Genomic DNA, 23137 nt, shown 5'->3' with positions numbered 1-23137 from the left:
TGAGACACCTCAAAAGCCTGTTACTTACTATTAATCCCCATTAAAGCTTACCAAAAAAGTTTGCATAATGGCTTTGCTTCTTTGTACAATAATAACTGTAAAGAAGCAATTATGTTTGGGCTTCCCTAATGTTATTTCACTTTTCAGCTGCACAGCTAGATACATTTCACTCAGAAGCAGTCTCCATTCTGCCAGCACTGTACTGCTATGATATACTTTTATTTACTTCCCACTATGTTAGTTTGCAGCTCCAGAGCTCACAAAACAGATAAGGAGGGGGAAATCACACTTACAGAAAGGCAATAGGATCATGTGATGTTCAAAAGCAGTGTATAGGCAGTTCTTTTATCAAATTCAGGATCTCAGCTAGCTCTGACAAGCCAGCACTTACTCTCTGCCGTCTAGTGAGTCTCTGTTACCAGGGACGGATCTTGCCTGACAACAGGCAGTGGACTGCAACTTAGGTGGAGGTGAGACCCTTAGTGGTCATGACTTTACAGCTTTTTTTTTCAGGTGGAGGCAGGCATGAAGTGATTAAAAGAAGTGATTTAGCAATTTGCAAGGGTAAACTATTCTCTAATAAATGAAATGAACTTGTGTTAAAGATTCTTAAAAACACCTCAAATAAATGAGATGGGAAAGACTCAACTGGTGGTACCTAAAATGATGAAGAAAGTGAAAAGGAAGCATGAAATGAACCATGACTGCCACTGCATGGTTGTAAACAACATTCCTGGAGATAAAGTGCAATCATTAACCTACTGATCCAGATACTGCCTCTCCACAACTTCCTTCAACTCTAGAAGAAAACAAGTGCCTTATAAACATATTACTTCTGTTCGATGTCAGCCGATTCACCCTTTCACCACCATTATGATCTGTCAGTGAATTAACATGTTAAGTGCTAAAAGTAGCTCTCGAAACAGATCCTAAGCTGCACTTCACAGCCATCTATCACCATCTAGTGTTGAAATTTGGAATTGAATAAAGAATGTTTGGGACGTTTATATTGTTGTTTGACCTCTGTTGGCCGTTTATATTACAAAGAGTACATAGGCTACATGATTTACAGGCTAGCTCATTTCAATCCAATATAGCACATCCGAAGCATCTAGTATTCACCAAGACAGATCTGCACTGCTGACACCGACTCTGTCCTTGAATGGCCCTCTTCTGTCTGTCTCAGTAGAAGAAATCTGTCACATGTAGAGGATTCTCCATCCTCCATTACTACAAGCATCCACGGATTGGTCGTGCGGCATGCCAAAAAAATAAAAAAACCTGGCTCATGTGTCCCTCCTTTCAACTTACAAATGTTGGAAAGTATGTTGTGGTCTTTACAATGGGATAGCTATATGGAAATGCTATATGTATTAGTCAGTACCTGAATTAAACGGGTTGTGCAAGAATGGTGGGCAAACCCCTCCCCACTTAGCAGGACACATACAGGGACGATGACTTACATGCTTCTCGATGCTGGCTCCCCACTCCTCCTTAAGGCCAGAGATGCTCGGGAATGTTTACAGCAAGGGAGCCCAGAGGAGCATCTCAAGCCCGGAGGAGAAGAAGCAGGTAGCCAGTGCCGGGAAGCATGCGAGTAATCTTCTCTTTACAGGTCCTGCCAAGTTTGGGGCAGAGGTGTTTCTCATAAACCGTCCCATTCTTGCACAACCCCTTAAGGCCTCTTTCACGTATTAGCAATCCGTATATGGTACGTATTTTGTGTACAGGAATCCGCTGTTAATGAATAGAGCTACCGACCAGATTGTGAGCCCCATGGGAGACAGCAAGCAATGATAATGTCTGTAAAGCACTGCGGAATATGTCAGCGCTATATAAGTAAAATAAATAATCAGGGATGGATGAATGAATGAATGAATGAATGGTGTCTGGGCCGCTTGACCTGCTTCTCTATGAGATCACTATGCTGGCACTGAGGGGAGGGAAAGGGAGCAGGGAAGCTACTGAGCATTTTAGTCTACCACCGAATACAGGAGAAGGTGGACCAGAAAGCAGGGGACGCTACCAGAAAAAAAAAACTGAAATGAACATAAAACACAGAACAATTTTTTGCATGTATATTGCAATGATACTTCATTTGAAATGCTTTAATTGTATTGTAATATTTTCCGTGGGATTAGCCCTTCAAAAAGTGGCTGTCCACTTGATACAGTGGGTGCAGAGCTTCAAATGATCCAACATAGTCCAACATGGGCGGACAAGCCATAGACCCTACAGGGAAATTTCCCAGTGGGCCGATGTCCAGAGGGCCGCCATCCAGGTACATAAAGATCTGATGCTTTCGGCATTAGTTAATGTAGGACCATCGGCGGCAGGTGCCCTCCTGAATTGTATTGCCAAAACTCGTCAATGCAGTCCACCCCTAGACTACAAGGTCAGTAATCAACCACAACTAAAAGGAGCAGCACTCTAGTTCCAGCCAAGCATAGTATTTATTCGCCCATAATTTACAATGCAACTTTGCAGACCTGCAATGGAAAATGGAGTCTTGAAATTTCATTGAGAAACTGAAATGTCACATTGTAAACTATGCATAAATCCTATACGTGGCTGGCAGGTACTGGGGTGCTGCTTCATTGCTTTGTTATATAAGTATAAGCAAGTGTTTTTCAGGGATCTCAAATTAGGGCCTTATTCACATGTAAGCAGCTTGCTCTTCATGCCCTCCACTGACCGCACACAAAACCAGTGAATTCAGGCATTCAATTATTTCTGGTGGACTATTGGCCGGCAGAAAAGCTGTGGGGCCTACATTACTTTGTTCCTTTATCCAGGCCAATCATGTCCATTAGGCTACATTCACACGACCATATGTGTTTTGCGGTCCGCAAATTGCGGATGCACAAAAAACAAACAAACAAAAAAAAAAAACGGATGGCAAAACGGACAAGAATAGGACATGTTCTATTTTTTTTTTGCAGGGCTATGGAACAGATATATGGATGCGGATAGCACACTGTGGGCTGTCCGCTTTTTTGTGGACCCATTGAAATAAATGGGTCTGCTTCCTATCCGCAAAAAAAAAACGGCAAGACACGGAAACAAAATACGTTTGTGTGAATGTAGCCTTGAACTGTACAGGTCTGTGGAATCCACAGATATCTAAAACATGGCATCCGTGTTCAGTCCATTTTTCACCAATCATTTGCTCTGGAATGATGATCTGGAAATAGCCTTTTCAGTCTAGCAGTGCTGGGACAAACAGAGAGACACACGGAGGGCAATGAACACTCAAAGAACTAAAACAGATGTGTGAATAAAACTTAATAGTTCTGGTGACTACAGATTACAGGGGGAATTTATTAAAGCAGCTCTGTCACCAGGATTAACAATATTAAAACCAGCCATACTGCCTGTAGGGCTCATCATGATAATTAAAGGGGTTATCCAAGAGTATAAAGTGTCCCCCGCCATGTGCCGGGTCCCCCACATGGAATATACTTACTCCATGGCGCTCCTGGTCCCCGCACTGCTGCTTCTCCCCGTACACTGATGAAAACAGCCGGTGTCGGGGGGGAGCAGCCAATGGCAGGCGGGGCCGAGCCTCGATAGCTTCGCGGGTGATGCTAGGTAGGCTCGTCCCCGTCCGCCATTGGCTGCTCCCCGCCCTTCCCGACAACGGATGTTTTCAATCCTGCACGGGGAGAAGTAGCAGCGGCGGTGAGGGGAGCAGGGTGCGGGGTAAGTATATTCTATGTGGGGGGCCCGGCACATAGGGGGACACTTTATACTCTTGGATAAACCTTTAAAAAACAATACCTTAGAGATAACGGTGTTTTAACTCATGCGCAAATGAGAAGTTTGAGCACCAGGAGGCGGGGCTGAATATTCTAAGCACTGCTTTGTAACCTGTGCTCTGCACACTCCCCTCCCCTTGATTGACAGGGCTAGACATCAGGCTGAGGGCAGAGCTGAGTCCTAGCATCTACATATCATATACTCTATGTACTATAGCTTCACCAGACTGAGATCTGCTCAGAAATCTAATCTACATATGACTGCTTTATTCACAGGCACAATGTATGATTATACAGACACCAGTAATATGTGTTGACTTATGAGCATAGAAAAAACAAGCTTCTCTATGTGGTAATGTTCTAGCTTGTGGCAAGTGGATGGTTTTGTATGTACAGATCCCAGGTTTAAATGAAATAAGTGTCCATGAAACCTATGCCAGCATGGAACTGGGAAGAGTTCCTGGTGAAAGTATTGTTAAATTTGTTGTGCTTGCACAGACCTTGTCCACTTTTTTCCCCAAGAAAAACAGCAAGCACAGTGTAAGAGGGGGGGGGGGGCACAAATTTTTGTACAAAACAGGAATTGCACCTACATTTTTGACTTTTTTTTACAGTCTGGAGCATTTATAAATTGCCTCCATGTGACACTGTGAATGTAGTTCTAGGCATTACTCAGTGTCCTACAGGTACTGCCACCACTACATATTTATTTTTTTAATCAGGATTCCTCTAACTTATTGCCTCTGCTTAGTCATCTGAACTTTCCAGAAACACTTACCTGTCCATGGGGCGAGTTTAGCACTGGTGTTCAATACAAGAATTAAAGTGGCTGTGCCGCCCTCTCCATTCACTTTTATTGGCTGAGCAAGCACAACTCCCATAGAGGTAAATGGAGAGAGATATGCACATGGAGCCTCACCTCACTCTGGGTTCAGGGGAGATGGGTGCAGGTCTCAGATATGCCATAAACCTCTACAATTGAAATACCCCTATATAGCTGGTTCCCTTGCTTTTCATTACTTAACAACTGATTTTAATAACAGAATGCAAAAAGGAAAACAAGCATCTGATTAGTACACTCACCTCTCCTGTGCTGGGGTTAGTGCCAAATTTCTTTATCCATGGAACAATGCTTCTACAAAAAAAAAAAAACTTTTAGGCTGGGTCCACACTTGAGCGTATTTGATATGCGCGTTTAACGCGCATTTTTGAGCGTGTTTTTGTCCATAGTCAACGCGCGTTTGTGTGATTGACAGCAGTGTCCTATGGCCGCAAACGCGCGACAAAACTCCCCAAAGAAGCTCAAGAACTTTTTTGAGCGTAGGGCATTTTTCAGCGCGTTCAAACGCGCTGTAAAACGCTCAAGTGAGAACCAGGGCCATAGGGAAGCATTGGTTTTCATGTGTTGAGCGTTTTACAGCGCGTTTGAATGCGCTGTAAAACGCTCAAGTGTGAACCCAGCCTTAGGGAGTAGCTTGTTGGGAAAAGAGTGTGGCTTAAGGTGTGCCAAATTTTGGAGCCAGATTCTGGTGTAAAGCAAGCCAACTAATAGCTGGTGTATAGTTAGACTAGACAGTGTAAAGGTATATACAATTACACACACACACACACACACACGTATCAAAGCCCCCTCTGCATACTTCAGCACATGTGACCTCCATGTGGGCCTCCATGCATCAAATCTGCAAATGCATCTTCACTGCTTCAATTAAAAACAGAAACCACAATGCAGATGTGAACAGAATTTAAAGGGGTTGTTCACCTTTTGGGGGTGTTTAGGCAGACCCCCCTCCTGTCCAGAACTGCAAAGGGAAGTATACTTAGGGTACTTTCACACTAGCGTTTTTCTTTTCTGGCATTGAGTTCCGTCCTAGGGGCTCAATACCGGGAAAAAAAACTGATCAGTTTTACCCTAAATGCATTCTGAATGGAGAGCATTCCGTTCAGGATGCATCAGTTCAGTCCCTCTTATGTTTTTTTGGCAGGAGAAAATACTGCAGCATGCGGTAGTTTTCTCTCCGGCCAAAAATCCTGAACACTTGCCGGAATGCCGGATCCGGCATTAATTTCCATTGAAATGCATTAATGCGGATTCGGCCCCAAAGTGTTACGGCAAAAACGGATCTGGATTTCCGGTCTGCGCAGGACCTTTAAAAATGCAAAAAAATAAAATAAAAAATACCAGATCCGTTTTTCCGGTTGACACTGGAGAGACGGATCCAGTAGTTCAATGCATTTGTCAGACGGATGCGCATCCGGATCCGTCTGACAAATGCCATCCGTTTGCGTCCGGATTGCCGGAATCTGCATGGCAACGGAACTGCCTGCAGGAATCCTCTGCCGCAAGTGTGAAAGTACCCTTAAGTTCTCCCTGCTGTTGGGTCCCAGCTCCTTTGCCCCCCCCTTCAGCCCCGTTGAGCTCAGGTCACCCCCTATCAACATCTGTTTTGATTCCCCACTTGCATCACACCAATTGGTCACCACTACTGCCAGTGATTGGCTGCAGTAGCGTGAAAGCAGATGTTGACAGCAAGAGATTGAAGGAACAGGGACCCAGTGGCCAGGAGAAGCCAAGTATGCTTCCCTTTACAGTCCTGGCCAGGAGGGTGAACAACCCTTTAAGATGTTCATTCCCATTAGATGAAAACAATTTTGATGGGAGTGTCTGTTCTGATCTAATGTGTATGGGTGTCCTAACTCTATCATGATGCAATTGTCGGGAAAAAGAAGCTTAGAGAATCTTTAAATCCTTATGGGAGATAAGTTGAAGCCAGAGATGTTTGGAGAAGGCACATGGAAATGATTGAGATTAGAAGAGAAGGCACTTGCTGGGAAGGTAACAGTCTATTCCCGATAATTGCTTGCTCAGCCGTCACTTCTAAATGCGTCATTGGTCAGAAATATTGTGACTGATTTAAAAGGGGTTGTGCAGCCTGTTTTTATTGATAACCTGTCCTCGGGATAGGTAAATATCTGATCGACAGGTGTCCCCCCCCCCATGCCAATGCTGATTCTTCTTAATTACACTACGCGTCATTTCCCCTGTGCAGCGGTGGTGTAGTGCAATTACAAGTACTCGCTCTATTCAGCACTTCGTTCGCTGAGGCTGCTGCCGCGACACCACGCGGGCGCGAGATTACGGCGCACCATCGGTGATGAGAGGAGTGCATAATTAGCAGTGGGGCGGCGCTGGGCTACGAGATAAGGGGCGCGGCTGGGCACAAACGGCCGGAGGGACAGCCCCTTGGGCACGCTAGTAAGGTAATTAGCATATTAATAAAACCGATTTTTATCCAAAATGAAAAGGACAGGTGGGGGTAAAACTAGTATATTTTTAATTAGATAATGGAGACTGAGAGGATGATTTGAACAGCTCCATATTAAAAATCTTGATGACAGAATCCCTTTAATGCAAGGGTGCTGATTAATCCATGAATACACAATGGGTAAAAACTGGAAAATTATATATTCTGGTACATTATAATACAGTGTAATATTATATGTATGTCTGCAATGGAGCAGACTGTGTGGAACGCGCAGAAATATTTTGTTTGGAGAAATTTCACAGTTCTCACTAAGTTCTTTTTTTCTTTTATTGTTAATGGGCAGTCTATAGGACAATCCTAAGCAATGTTCTACCATGTTACCTTTGTGGTCTGGCTAAACGACAGACCGCAAAGGTGGCATGCACAACCCTTTCGGACCACACTGTTAGATTTTACCAATCCCATACTACTTCAGAAATGACATACTGAAAGTATTTGGCATGAATGTCTGATATTTTCCTGATAGATGGGAATCCTGGAGGTAGAACAGGCACCCTTACAATCCCACTCTCCCCAGTTCATACTCCAGAAAGTAATATACGTGTCTCCAGGGGCACTGATTGTGTACCCCTGCTGTAAAGTGACCATAACTTAGATGGTCAGACTGGTAAATCTACATCTAACAATCACGTCAGGACCAGTGCCAATGAAATTAATGTACATTCCCTGCAATGTTACATGTGCTCTTAATAAGCCCACCTCCAGAAAAATCCCATCATATAATCCTAGTCTAATCATATAATGCTAGCAAAGAAGTTGTCTTTCTTTAAAATGGGTATTCCAGATGCATGAAGTTATTCCCTAGCCACATAAGGGGATAACTATTAGATCAGTTGGGGTCCAAGTTAACCAGGTGGGACCCACACTGATGATGAGAGCAGGGGGATCATACCCCAAAATGAATGGAGAGGATGGTTTAGCATGCAACCTGCATCTCCATTCAGTCTCTATGGGACTGATGGATACAGCATAGCGCTGTACTCGGCCATCCCACAGGAAATAAATTGAACACCAGTGTACATGCCGCTCCATTTTAAAATAGCCCCTGCGCCCCCCCCCCCCCCCCCCCACGTCTCATTATTAGCATGGGTCCCAGCAGTTGGACCGCCACTGATCTAATAGTTATTCCCTATCCACTAGATAGTTCATTGTCTATAACCAGAATAAGTTTGCATTGACAATGTAATAAACCCTCCAAATACATGCATGTACTTACAGCAAATCAAACACAATTCCATCCGGGGTGCACACAGGATACTCAAAGGGCTGTAAAGACAAACTGAAGCCAAGTTTTCAAATCAGTAACAGGAAGACCAAATAACTTTTTGGTGTGATCCGACTAAAATATCTTCAGAACTGTACTGTCAAATGTTCAAACTAAACTTCAATACACGACTGGAATATATCAAATATCAAGCATTTTATTGCATGTAGAGAAGGTAACGGCACAAGAAATTGGATTTTTGTACTCACTGCAAGAGCCGTTTCTCGTTCAATTCATTGGGGGACACAGCACTATGGGTATACGCACAGCTACCACTAGAGGCGACACTAGATACCAAAAAGGTTGGATCCGCCCAGGTGGGCTATACCCTCTCCACAGACACTAGGCTAATCAGTTTGTACCAATAGCAGTAGGAGAGAGAGAGAAACAAAAGCAAAGAACCAACATGTCCTGGACCGGGGAAGAAAGAAGAGCAGCAGCCCGATGACAGAAAGAAAATGAAAACAAAGGGTGGCATCTGTGTCCCCCAATGAATTTAACAAGAAACTGATTTTACGGCGAGTACAAAAATCCAATTTTCTCGTTAATGTCATTGGGGACACAGCACCATGGGACGTCCCAAAGCAGTCCCCGAGGGTGGGAAGAAAATGTCATGCAAAAAGTTGGGCGCACAGGTGCGGGAGAACCATGTGACCCAACAGGACCAGGAGAGGCCATAGCACAAAATGGTAGATAGAAAACTAAGGAAGTGAGCCGAGAGGCTCCAGGAGCAGGAAGAGTCCAAAGAAAAAACATTATGGGAGACCGCCAGGATCCCAAGGACAAGTGCCTGGGAAAAAAGGCCATATGCAAGAAGGGAACAAGGGGAAAAACACTGCTCCACCCAAGGTGGGAAAAATAAGAAGCTAGAGAATAGGGAGCAGGGCTAGATGTCCTGCGCGAGAACCAAGAGTTGGGCATTTGGGCAGGCAAGCAGTCCAATAACTCCACCATGGATTGGGAGGGTAGGGACAGATTCCCTATGGCCTGGGACAGGGAAGAGACGCATTCAGGAGGAGCCTACGCAGAAAGGGGGGGCAGTGCACAAACAGGGTCAGGCTGACCGCATGCCAACTTTCTACAGCAATGAGCACATGGAAAATACGTGGCGACCCAGAAGGTGGGCTGGGAATGGAAGCTGGAAAAAAAGAAAAAAACAAACAGTCAGCTGGAGGCTGTCCTACAGGACCCCAGGTGCTGTGTCCCTGAAGGGATGCTGCAGCAGCCGCAGAAGCGTGCAGGAAGGCTGTATGGGATGATCCTCGATGCTGGCAAGATGGAGGCCCTGAAGACGGAGTTAAGTAAAAACTTCGCCCACGTGCTTGAATGAGATGAGGGGGGTGGGGGGGAAAGACCCCTCCCAAAAGCCGAGAGGATCGGCGAGGGGCCAGGAAAAAAGCCTGGGAAACCAGAAGGGGCGGGAGAGGATGCGGCCTAGTCAAGGTAAAGGCCGGGGCCTCGATTAATGAAGCGGCCGGAAAAAGTGAGCTGTCAGAGGGACAGACTCGCGGGAAACCGGGGGCCGGAGAAGCGACGCTCAGGGAGGGGAAAAACGGGGCAAAAGGCGCACCTGGGACCCGAGGACAGGCCAGAGAAGATGCGGCCTAGTCCCGGCAGAAGCCGGGGACTAAGGTAGAAGCGAAGGCCGGGGAGGGGCATGGGTGGCCAGGGAGGAGAAGGGTTTCCCAGGCCCCTGGAATAAAGTGAAACCTACCCCCTGGCCAAAGGAGGGGAACTAACCCGAGACCCCATGGGACAGGCACGCAGGGGGTAATACTTACCGTCCGGCGTCTTCAGGCGCCGCAGGATCACCCCTTCGGCAAACTCTCACTTACGTGTGATTACCAGCATGCCACTGCGGATGCAGTAATGGGGGACTGGGTGACCGGCAAAGTACTCAACGTATGGGCCCACAGGGGGTGCAACTAAAGTGGTTATCCACGATGGAGCCCCATCCTGCAGCAGGCAGAGACCTACAGACGAAAAGAAAAAGGAATAAAATAAAATAAAAAAGCAAGACCTGCAAAAAAACAGCAGGTCATGCCTGCCTCCTACAGACACTAGACTAAAACTGATTAGCTTAGTGTGTGTGGAGAGGGTATAGCCCACCTGGGCGGAGCCAACCTTTTTGATATCTAGTGTTGCCTCCTAGTGGTAGCTAGGCGTATACCCATGGTGCTGTGTCCCCCAATGACATTAACGAGAAAGCTCTTTTTAGATGTACTACTAACTCCTGCACAAAGAAACAAAAATAATTTCATGACTTTGGTTTGCTAAGTTAGGAGTTATGTGCAAGATCTTCTGCAGTGTGACTAAGGCCGACGCTACACGGTCACATGTGTCACACAACAGCAAGTCTCAAGAAGTCCGACAAACGCACATGGAGGAGGTCTCCCCGCCCACTATTGGGACAGGGAACAGAGAGGTTAAAAGTTACCCCCACCCCACATACACCAGTGTTTTTTAAATTATCACCCAATAATGGATATCTACTGAAACCCCTTTAACAAATAATAGTGAAATAACAACCTTAAAGGGAAATTGGGGAGGGAACTCCAGGTGCGGTCATGTTGGACTCTTGGAAATACAATTACCGGTAAAACTAATTCTTACTTTCCAGGACGTCCTCCATGACAGCACCACATGGAGTAATACCAGATTAATATACAGACTTAGGGAGGGACTACGGCTTGGAGAACTTTCTGTCCAAACCTCTGGTCATGGTTTCCCACAATATCTAATCTATAGTGTTTGCAAAAGGTTGGAGAATTTGACCACGTAGCCGCCTTGCAAATCTGGTCAAGAGAGGCTTCTGCGTGTCCTGGCCACGAAGCTGCAACTGCTCTGGTGGAATGGACTCTGATATCTTGAGGACAGGATATTCCATGCAACTGGTAGGATTCCCCAATTGTCGTTTTTATCCACCCGGCTAACGTTGTCTTAGAAGTTTTCTTGCCCTTGTTTCGGCTGGCAAATTGTATGAACAGATTAGCGTCCTGCCTAAATCCACTGGTAGCTTCTAAATAGATCAGAAGAGAACACCTGACATCTAACAAGTGGAAGCTTTTTTTCCCTGTCATTTTTTGGATCCGCATAAAAGGTAGGCAATATAATTTCCTGATTTAGGTGGAACGTAGAAACTACCTTTGGTAAGAAGGTTGGATTTAGCCTGAGGATGACCCTATCATTTAAAATTTTAAGGTAAGGTTTTAGGGTGGTTAAAGGGAGTCTGTCACCACATTTGGACATTATAGACTGCTTACATAGCGTTCTGGCATAACTTTAGATGAATCAAATGGTAGCTTTGTTGCGTTCTTCTGCGGTTCACCTCCGGCAAAAACAGGCTTTTATTCATATGTAAATGAGGGCTCGCAAGAGCCCAGGGGCGGCGTTAACTTCTTTGGAGCCCAGGCTGATCATTCTCTTTTGCCAAGATCCCCACCCCAGCCTCTGTCCGCCCTTCTCTTCCCTTGCGTCCTCCTCTCCCAGCGAAATCCCACGCCTACGCTCTGCCTTGCTTGGCCGGGGCATGCGCACTGCGATGCCCACTGTGGGCACGGCATCACGGTAGCTACTGCACATGCTCCAGCCAAGCCGTGCCCACAGTGGGCATCGCAGTGCGCATGCCCCTGCCAAGCGAGGCAGAGCATAGGCGCGGGATTTCGCTGGGAGAGGAGGACGACGCAAGGGAAGAGAAGGGCGGGCAGAGGCTGGGTGGAGGGGATATTAACAAAAGAGGATGAGCAGCCTCCAAAGAAGTTAACGCTGCCCCTGGGCTCTTGCAAGCCCTCATTTACATATTAATAAAAGCCAGTTTTTGCCACAGGTGAACCGCAGAAGAATGCAACAAAAGTACCATTTGATTCATCTAAAGTTCTGCCAGAAAGCTATGTATGCAGTCTATAATGTCCAAATGTGGTGACAGACTCCCTTTAGAGCTTGAATTTCACCTAACCTGCGGGCCGATGGTATCGCCACTAGAAAGGCAGTTTTTTTGGGATATATGTTTCAAAGAGCCATCTTGCATAGGTTCACAGGGTTCCTTTATTAAGCCATTGAGAGCTATAGTTAGGTCCCAAGGTGGGACTGAGGATTTCAGAGTTGGCCTGATCCGTGTGGTTGCTTTTATAAACCTGCTTAACCATCTATTTTCTGCCAGAGAATAATTTAGAAACCAACTCAAGGCTGCCATCTGGACTTTTAGGGTGCTTGGTCTAAGACCCCTATCAAAGCCATCTTGTAGAAAGTTTAGGATTTCCCCCAAATCCGGAAGCAGCAGATTTCAGTTTCTCAATGCTATCCATGAATAGAATTTTTTCCAAATTTTATTATAGATGGCAGCAGTTACTTGTTTATGGCCTTTTTGAAGGGTTGATATTACATTGTCCGAAACCCCTTGTAATTTTAATAAGTCCCTTTCAGAAGCCACGCTGTTAACTTTAGCCTGCCTATTTCCGGGTTCCAAATTGGACCCTGAGTCAGCAGATCTGATCTCAGGGGGAAGCGTTATCGGATCTTCCAAGGCCAATGAGGTTAGGACAGGAAACCACGCTTGTTTCGGCCAGAACGGGGCTATTAAAATTACATTTGATGACCCCATCCTGATTTTCCTCAGAATAGCCTGAATTAGAGGGAAGAGGGGAAAAGCATAGGCCAGCTTCCTATGCCATCTCTGGGACAAGGCGTCTACCGCCATCAGATGGTCTGCTGGGTCCCGGGAGAAGGCGGCATTTGTTTGAGTATTTTTCCGTGTGGCATAAAGGTCTCTTTCGGGATCTCCCCACTTCGTTGTCAAATCCAGGAAAACATGTTTGTCTAGGGACCACTCGCTTAGGTCTAGGTAATGCCTGCTGAGAAAATCTGCCGACTGATTTTTTGACCCATTTAGGTGCACCACTGAAATTGATAGGATTTTTCCCTCTGCCCAATAAAAAATCCTGCTGGAGAGACTCTGAAGTAGAGGGTATCTTGTTTCCCTGGTGTTTGATAAACACCACCGTCGTCATGTTGTCCAACAAAATTCTTATGTGCTGACCCAGCAGAAGATCCTGACCCTGCTGCAGAGTCTCCCAAACTGCTCGGAGTTCTCAGTATTTTGAGGATTTCCCTTTTATCCCTGCTGACTGGCATATTTTCCCCCATCCCTGCTGACTGGCATCTGTTGTTACAACAATATAGAGGCTTGGGTTCCAGGGAAATCCTTTTGACAGGTTGTCCATATTTTTCCACCATTCCAAAGATTTCCGAGCGTCGTCTTTGATGAGAATTTTTTGATTTAGGGATTGATGGTTCCCATCCCAAACAGAGAGGATAATCTTCTGAAGCGATCTTGAGTGAAACTGGCTCCATGGCACTGTCATGATACAAGCTGCCATCAGGCCTAGGACACTCATTGCCTCTCTGATCGTCCAAATGGATTTCTTCTGAAAATTCCTATTTTTTCTATTATATTTTCCTGTCTTTTCACTGGAAGAAAGGACTTTTGCAATGTCGAATCTAGTACAATTCCTAAGAAAATTTTCCTGGTATCGGGTGTTAGATCTGATTTTCCCCAATTTAGGATCCAACCTAGGTCTTATAGGAGAGAAATCACAGTCTGAGTATTAGGGATCGACCGATTATCGGAAGTACCGATATTATCGGCCGATATTCAGGATGTTGTACATTATCGGTATCGGCATCTAACCTTGCTGATATACCGAAAATGCGTATAAAGCGAATACTAGTGAGCGCTTCCATTATGGAAGCGCGCACTAGTATGCATCGGGTGCCGGGAGCAGGGAAGAAACGCAGCAATTGCTTCCGATACTCACCTTCCCTGGTCTTCTTTGATGGGGCCTGCGCTGCACTGCCCTGACCCCGTACAGCGTCAGGACGTAGTCCGCGCACTATGACCTGACTCTGCACGCTGTGAGGTAACAGTGGAGCGCAGGCTGGAGAACACGGGGGAGCGAGGCGCCAGACCCGGAGATGAAGAGGAGCCGCGGTGCAGGAGAGGTGAGGAGTTTTTTTATTTTATTCATCTGAGGTCTGATAGGGGTTAATAATGGTCTGATCTGAGGTCTGATAGGGGGTTAATAATGGTCTGATCTGAGGTCTGATAGGGGTTAAAAAAAGTCAGTGAGGAGGGGGGGATGGGGGGTAAATTCGCATTTGGCACTAGTATATTATAAATGTAAATTATAAATTTACTACCAACTAAAGGCTTTATTAATTTACATTTATAATATACCAGTGCCAAATGCCAATTTCCACCACCTCAGTGACTACCAACTAATATATTTATTATGAGATATAAAATATCCGTATAAATTATCGGCTATCTGCCTGAAAGTTCACAGATTATTGGTACGTTATTAAAAAAAAAAAAAAAAAAAAAAAAAAAAAAAAATAATACTGGTCGATCCCCACTGAGTATGATCAACTAACATCTGTACTGAGTCTTCCATCAGAGTTGTATTTTCTCCATACCAGGTCAGCAAATATTTTTGTTCAGGAATTGAATAGCTCCTGAGGGCAACAGCCTCAAAAGTGTCACTGGGCATGTGCCGAGCCCAGTAACGTCTTCTTATCGCTGTTGCCCTCAGGAGCTATTGGATTGCACAGGCGGTACTGCGCCTGCACGAGATTTCCAGCAGACGAAATGAAGATTCCAGGTGCGTAGCTTGAATAAATTAGTTCACGTAGCGGAGGGGGCGCCGCCGTTGAACTAGGCTGTGGGACGATAGTTCATAACGAGGAGGCGTGCTTGGGTTCTAAATTAAGGCGGGCTAGGCACTGCAGGGGGGCGTTACTGGGATCAAAGGGTGATAAATAACGCCCCTCTGGGCACCTTCGGGGTTTGTTTGCATAATACAAAAATCGCTTTTTGAACAAAATGAAACCATGAAGAGAAGAAAGAAGACCACTGCAGGAAATAAGGTATTTTATTAAACATGGCAATGATGACAGCTTAATATGGTCAAACCAGGTGACAGATTCCCTTTAAGCCTGCAAACACTTCGTCCTGAACGGATCTTTTTTTATTGTTCGTCTATGTCCATAGTTTCCTGAATGGCAGTGAGAAGAGAGTCCATTTCATCTGATAAGAAGCAGTATTTCCGCTGCTCATCATAGGACATGGAGGGTAAAGAATCTTTCTTCTTCATCTCCTTAGTCCGACTGAGTATATTGTACATCCATATTCTCTGAGTCGGAATCTAAAAGCTCTCTAGGTCACTTAGCTCTCGGGGTATGACCGGTATTTGGAGGGGGCACAAGGGATGTCACAGATGCTTTTACTTCTTCCCTTTTAATTGCTTTAAGGTCCGTTAAGAGAGAATGCGGTTTTCATTATTTTATTGATACAATCCGCGCATAATTTTTTTGCGCATGTATCTTGAAGCCTTTTGTTGCAGGTAGCAAATTTTTTAGGCTCCACCTTATGAGTAGTCTCTTTGTCCCCCTAGGAAACATGACAAGCAATTTTTTTTTTTATCAAGTCTAGTTTTCTACTCACATGACCATGGACAGGAGGCTCTGGGGATTGCTCTCTCCTAATAGGGCCCTCCTGTTGCCGCGATGCTCCTCCTCTTCCTTTCCGGGACTCATCCTAAGAGAGTCAACCGGATAGGACACGAGGCCGGTAAGCCAGGGCTCAAGAGTCCGACACCATGAAAAACGCTGTAGAGCACCGCCATCTTGTTTCCAGGCACCTTGTGTGGAGCGCACTTGCGTTCCAGCCGCTGGAGGAACCCACTATGGGTGCTTCCATCTTACTTCCGGCTGCCCTTACCCTGGCGGAAGTGACGTCAGACACGCGGCACTCCTGACTCGTGCGGCCCTTAGCGAGATGAAGAGGACCAAGCCTGGAGCCCAGAGCCCCACTGGGGTTGCGGCTACCGATCCCCCCCGCCCGCGGCCGTATATTCCGACCTTGAAGTCAGCCACTTTGCCGTCAGGTCAGTACCGGAAGGGCTGGGGAAGCTAAGGGACCCCCAGTTTAGGAGGTCTTAGCTGGGCGTAAAGAGAAGGAAGGAGAGGTACATGCCCCCCGATCCCAGCCTCCGCCCTGGTCCAAAAATTCTAGAGACCCCATCTCTCCCCCGTCCATTATTGGGACAGGAAAAACACTGGAGTATGTGGGGTGGGGGGAATTTTAAACCTCTCTCTGTTTCCTGTCCCAATAGTGGGCGGGGAGACATCCTCCATGTGGTGCTGTCATGGAGGACGTCCTGGAAAGTGTTTTAAGAGCTGTGATTTGGATATATCACCCTCTAGTGATAGTATGACAAGAAGAACGAACAAGTGGATTGTTTTTTAATTGCCCACAATTCACAAAACATACTGAAAGTGGCCCCCAAGGGGCGGAGCCTAGCGGCGCATGGAGTAGGACGCATGCCGCACTAGCTCCGGCAAGTATCCTGTCTATAATACCTAAAACGGTGGAGATATATCCTTACAACACCTGAAGGAGAGGGGGACATAGCCAGCAAGCGGTCCGGTGCTGAGAAAAATCATTATGCCTGCAAAGAGAGGCAAAACGCCGAGCCGGCAGGACAGAGAGGCAAGATCCCAAGATGGCGCTGAGGAGGAAGAGTGGCCTGATCTGAGGGCGGCGGTGAGTCAGGGAGCGGCAGCGCGGCTGGAGCGCTTCGCTCACAAGTCACACCAGTCCCCCAGTCAGGTATGGGGAGAAGGAGAGGACACCCTGGCACAAGTGGAGGAAGGCTTAGGGGAGCAAGATGGCCCCTGTAATGACGACCAGCAATTCCCAGCTCAGCATGAGGGGGGGGCGAGTGTCAGCGGGTGCAGCACTGAGAAGTGCCTGCCAGTGATTAATGCCCCTGAGCCCACCTTGAAAGATGTAATGGCAGCTATTGCTTGCTGCAACGCCACCCTCCAGAACATGAATATTAATATTGGAAGTCTAAAAGCGGACATGTCCATTATCCGTCATGACCTGCATAAAGTGGCTGAACGCACCTCAGAGGTAGAGAGGAGGGTCTCGGATCTGGAAGATGGGGCTGTTACCCTACAGAGAGAGAGCCGGGCTGCGTCAAAGGATATAGCGGCACTCTATGCTAAAACAGACGACCTAGAAAACCGCTCTCGCCGCAACAATATAAGGCTGGTGGGCATTCCTGAGAAATCTGAGGGCCCAGAGGCTACTGATTTTATTGAAAAATGGCTTGCGGAAAAATTCCGTGATAGAGGACTCTCTGCACTTTATGCTGTGGAACGAGCACATAGGGTCCCCACCAGGCCTTTGCCGCCAGGACGTCCGCCACGTCCAATACTGGCCAAAATCCTGCACTATCGAGACAGAGACACTATACTGAGGGCCGCAAGGTCTCATCCTGATTTAAAAATTAATGGAGTTCAGGTGTCACTGTTCCCTGACTATTCGTCGGATGTACAGAAAAAAAGAGCTCGCTTTGTGGAGATTAAACGGAGGCTGAGAGATTTGCAAGTACAGTACTCCATGATGTTCCCGGCCAGGCTCAGGGTGGTGGCGTTTGGATCCGCGGTGTTCTTTGAGGACTCGGACGCTGCGGTCAAGTGGCTGGATCAAAATGAGCGTCGCCTTAGGATTCCATCAACAGACACCTGAGACTGTTGGACATTCCTGCTCCTGATTGAAGTTCTGATGTCCACTGGACCGTCCACCCACCGTTGTGGACATTTTCTTTTTTCTTTAGCCGGTTGCTGAAGAAATTTTGTGGGTAGAGCATACGCCCGAGGCTGCTCCCCACCTTTCTAATGTGCCTGCGTACGGTACCGTGCTGGATGCTGTGCTGCTTCAGGCGCTGTTGGGCCAGGTTCACAATGTTGGCCCCAAGTTCATTACTGAATCTAATTATGCTGTATATGTTCATTGCCTGGGGAGGGATAGTTGGGTGGGGGGAGGGAGGGGGGATGGGAATAGCGGGGGTTATTATCGTTAAAGGTGCTTATGATGGCAATTCTAAAATGCTGAAACGTACAGTCCTGGTATATTTTGTCCGGGGGGGAAAAAAAGAAGAGATGGGAGTCTGTAATCTGGTATTTAACATTGTTTTTCCCTGCGGCTGCTGGGAGGTGGAAAGTTGTAGATCTCAAATGTACTTTTATATATGTATGCATTCTTATGGGACCTGTTACGAGAATACTTAGCTGGAATGTGAGGGGAATGGCGGATGCTACAAAGAGACACGGTCTGTTCCGTTACCTGTCTAGATATCAGCCGGCAATAATATGCTTGCAAGAAACGCATATGACCAAACAATCTATACATGTCATGCAAAAGCCGTGGTTGGGTTATTCGGTGCATTCCGTCTTCTCCTCGCATTCCAGGGGGGTTAGTATCCTAGTTCATAAGAATATCATATTTGAATGCCTGAGGGTATGTGTGGATGAAGAGGGAAGGTTTATAGGAATGCATTGTGTGGTCCAAGGGATGAGAATGGTGTTAGCAACAATCTATATACCCCCACCATTTTCCTCGGTGCCTTTAAGGAAGCTTATAGAATTCATGGCAGAGTTTCCTGAACTTCCAATGTTAATAGTGGGAGATTTTAATAATGTGCTTGACAGTTCGCTTGATAGATGCCAGATCACACCTAGTGGTAGTAGTACGGGTGAAACCTCGTTTGCAAAAATACTGAGGGAAGTAGGTCTGATGGATGTATGGAGAGAGACCCACCCCCTGGACAGGAAGTACTCGTGTTGCTCCTCGACATATGGCTCCCTGTCGCGTATAGACCTAGGTCTGGTAAATGCTCATATGTTCCCATTTGTACAGACCTCAGAGTATCTTTCTAGGACCCTATCTGACCATTCCTTATTTAGCATCGCCCTTGATATCTCTGTGACAGCCAGGCCGGGGGTTAGATACTGGCGACTTAATGCCTTTTGGTTAAAACTGATGGGGGACCCGTCCGATATGCTTCAATCCCTTAGGGAATATTTTTGTATAAACGAAGGGACTGCGTCTTCGTTAGTCGTCTGGGATGCGATGAAGGCCTTCCTCAGAGGATCCTTTATTAAAACAGTCAGTCGGATTAAATCTAAATCTAGAGAGCTTGATCGACAGAAACATGACAATATGAAGATAGCGGAGGAAGCTTTTGTGTTAAATCCTTCTATCATGACAAGCAATACCTTGAAGACTAGGCAGGAGGAGTTGAGGTGTCACCTTTTGGAGGTAGCAGAGAGGAAACGACTGTTTTACAAACAGCAATTTTTTACTGAAGGTGAGAGTGTAGGCCATATGCTCTCTGTTATCGCAAAAGCGCAGCAAGGATCACAATGTATATCTGGCCTGTTGGATGCTGGCGGCGTCCTCAGGCGTGATACGGATAACATTCTGAATATACTAAATAATTTTTATTCCTCTCTGTATGCTTCCAGGGTGACATGCTCAGATGAGGAGATCGACACCTTTTTGGCCACTTTAGATCTTCCTAAGCTTTCTAGGGAAGACAGTATGCGGTTAGAGGAGCCGATTGAGCTAGAAGAATTGAAGGCGGCATTGGCTGCTATGGCTAATGACAAGGCTCCGGGTTTGGATGGGCTTCCGGCGGAAGTTTATAAGTCCTTTGCGGAAGTGTTGCTCCCGGAACTTCTGAAGGTATTCAATTGTTCCAAGGAGAGGGGGGAGCTTCCTCCGTCTATGCAGGAGGCGGTAATAGTAGTCATTCCTAAACCGGACAAGGATCACTCTCTCCCTGACTCATATAGACCGATATCGTTACTCTCCACTGATGTTAAGTTGCTTGCAAAGGTCTTGGCCATGCGTCTGTCTAAAGTGATTCTGTCTATCATACACTCTGACCAGACTGGCTTCATGCCTCAGAAATCAACGTCAATTAATATTAGAAGAGTGTTTGCCAGTATTCAACTTCCAGCTGATAATGTTGGAGATAGAGCTATCCTTTCATTAGATGCGGCCAAGGCCTTTGACAGCATTGAGTGGCGATTCCTGTGGAGAGTTATGGCATATATGGGATTTGGAGATGAGTATATATCCTGGGTTCGGGTGCTCTACTCTAAGCCCGAAGCATGTATCAGGGCGAATGGAGGGGTGTCCCCCAAGTTCTGTCTGGGTCGGGGTACTAGACAGGGGTGCCCGCTGTCGCCTCTGCTATTTGCAGTTGCGATTGAGCCATTAGCCGCAGCAATTCGTAAATCAATGGACATCCGGGGGTTCCAATATGGGACAGTTAATAATAAAGTGGCGATGTATGCAGATGACACCTTGCTTTTTCTGGGAGATACTGGTCCATCGTTGGAAGCGGCTATGAAAATCATTGATTGCTTCGGGGATCTGTCGGGTCTGACTATTAACTGGAGTAAGTCGGCGATTATGCTGCTCGACGGGCAAGTGCAATCACAGACAGTGAGAGATAGAAATATTCCATGTGTAGCGACCTTTAAGTATTTGGGTATTCATATATCTCCGAAAATCCGAGACTTTGGGCGCCTTAATTTTGACCCGTTGGTTATCAAATTTCGTAATAAGACTAAGGCATGGTGTAAACTATATCTGTCGGTGGCGGGAAGAGCTAATCTCATTAAAATGGTGTTGATGCCCCAGCTACTCTATGTTCTACATAACTCCCCGGTCTGGCTGTCAAAATCCAAATTTGTTCCTATCAATGCTACTTTCAGGGAGCTCATATGGCGGAAGGGGCAACCGAGAATTAAGCTTGAAACGTTGCAATATCCTAAAACAAAAGGGGGCCTTGCAGTCCCAAACCCCTGGGTGTACTTCCTGGCTGCACAAAGCCAACATTTTAAGGGGTGGATGGAACTGGAGTCAAGTGAGATGTCGTGTCAGTTGTTTAAACATTGCTTGTCTTCTAATGACCTAATGATGATCCTGGAGACTAGGGGGGCTGGAAAGAGTGGTCCGATGGGCGATTTGGGACACTTGATGCAGTCCGTATGGAATAAGGTCAAGCTCCTGAGGGGGGTTTTCGGCAATACAGAATATACTCCCCACTGTGGGGCAATCCTGTGCTGCCGGAATTCCTCTCCCTGTCTGAGTTTGGGGCATGGAAAAGGAAGGGTATTCTGAGGTTGGGCCATCTTTTGGAGGAAAAGAAGTTCATGTCATTTGCCAGATTTCAAGAGAAGTATGATCTGCCTAGAACTCACTTTTATAAGTACCTTCAGGTGAGACATGCATACAACTCCACATTTAAAGGTACGACTGTGGTGGCTGGGAGAGATGCTGCACTGCACCAGATTCTGTCCAGGGGGACGAGGAGAGGTATGATTTCCTGTATATACAAGTTGCTGCTTGAGAAGTTTCTAATGTCACATCCGCTTACGGCTAAAAGTAAATGGGAGAAAGATGTTGGCGAATTAACTGATGACCAATGGTCTGACATACTGGAGGCGATACCTCTCTCTTCGTTGAGTGAAGGACGTAAACTCTCGCAACTGTTTATTGTCCATAGGGTCTACAAAACACCGGTTTTTTTGTTTCGTATAGGGTTCAGACCCACGGATGAATGTCCAAGATGTTCTGTGGTGTCTGCAGATCTGTTGCATATGATGTGGACGTGTGAGAGGTTAGGGAGATACTGGGAGTTGGTACGTCAGACAATACAGGATGTATACAAGGTACGAATACCCTCTGACCCGAAAGTGTGTGTGTTAGGATATGTCTCTGAATTGGCCACTGGGCAGGTGCATAAAATAGCTATAGGGAGAATGTTATATGTCGCTAGGAAGTTAATAGCCTTACATTGGATACAGACAGCGCCGCCAATCCTAGGCGAATTCCTAAGTGCGGTTGACACAATGCTAAGTTATGAACGGATGGTGTACCAGAAGCGTGGATGTCCAGCGAAATTTGAAAAACTGTGGGATCCATGGCTGTCGTTTCGATGTCTGAATAGAAATGTTTAAAAATGTGCCTTTGTATTTTGTAGGTTAGGGTGGGGTGGGATTGGAACTGGATTAATACACATAATTTGGTGCCCTTTTTGTTATTAGTCCTATGGACAATATGTCTCTATGTCATCCTTGTATGTATTGTGGAAAAACGTGTATTTACACTGTAAAATGTTCAATAAAAATGATCTGATTTAAAAAAAAAAAGAAAGTGGCCCCCAATCACATCTAGGCATCTTTGGATACTGTTGGAAAAAATGTCCTGCTTTTTCCGACAAGATGGAGCACCATGCCGCACTTCAGGGAACTCACTGGTGCGGGTTCATGAACTGTGAGCAAGGGGTTATGGCTGCCACGTTCTGCAGACTTTGCTACATGCCATTTTTATCTGTGGGGAAATGTAAACCAGAAAGTGTCCGCTAACAAGCCACATCCCCTGGATGAGCTCACGGAGAGCATCACAAACCCCATCCGCAGCATCACAAGCCGTATCCGCCGACATAATCCGACCTGCTGTATAGATGTGAACGGGGACCATTTTCAGCATCTTGTGACTTGTGGGTAATTAAAAAAATATATAAAATCCACTTCCTCATTCATCCTGTCATACTATCACTGGAGGCCGGCTACTTTATTATGGGCCACCCTGTATAATGATAAACCCTTACGTTCACAAACATTTTTATTAATGCCCCAAAAAGTATAAAATAATAATGATAATCTTTATTCATATAGCACCCACATATTCCATGGCACTTTATAATCATTTTACATTAAAATGAAATAATTTTGCAACAGACCATACTTAAAAATGTCCTACTGTTTAGCTTCTACACCTCCTCTGCAGACCAAGAGTCTCCATGGTAACAGGGAACTAATACATTTTGCGTAGCATAATCCTGCATTCTTGCAGTCTCACACTTTTT

At 46.0% G+C, this 23137-nt stretch overlaps 1 protein-coding gene across 1 annotated transcript in view; it reads right to left on the bottom strand.

Moving 5' to 3' along the window:
• PPIL2 (peptidylprolyl isomerase like 2) overlaps positions 1–23137 on the bottom strand; it is a 69360-nt gene that overhangs the window by 40724 nt on the left and 5499 nt on the right. Inside the window, 2 exon segments of the mRNA XM_040416351.1 lie at positions 4842–4893; positions 8301–8363. Coding sequence (XP_040272285.1) covers positions 4842–4893; positions 8301–8363 — 115 coding nt within the window.

The sequence above is a fragment of the Bufo bufo genome, chromosome 2 (genome assembly GCF_905171765.1).
Source record: "Bufo bufo chromosome 2, aBufBuf1.1, whole genome shotgun sequence".
In the NCBI taxonomy this organism is placed as follows: Eukaryota; Metazoa; Chordata; class Amphibia; order Anura; family Bufonidae; genus Bufo; species Bufo bufo.
Note: the sequence above shows the minus strand (reverse complement) of the source record. Positions and strands in the feature narration are given on the sequence as shown.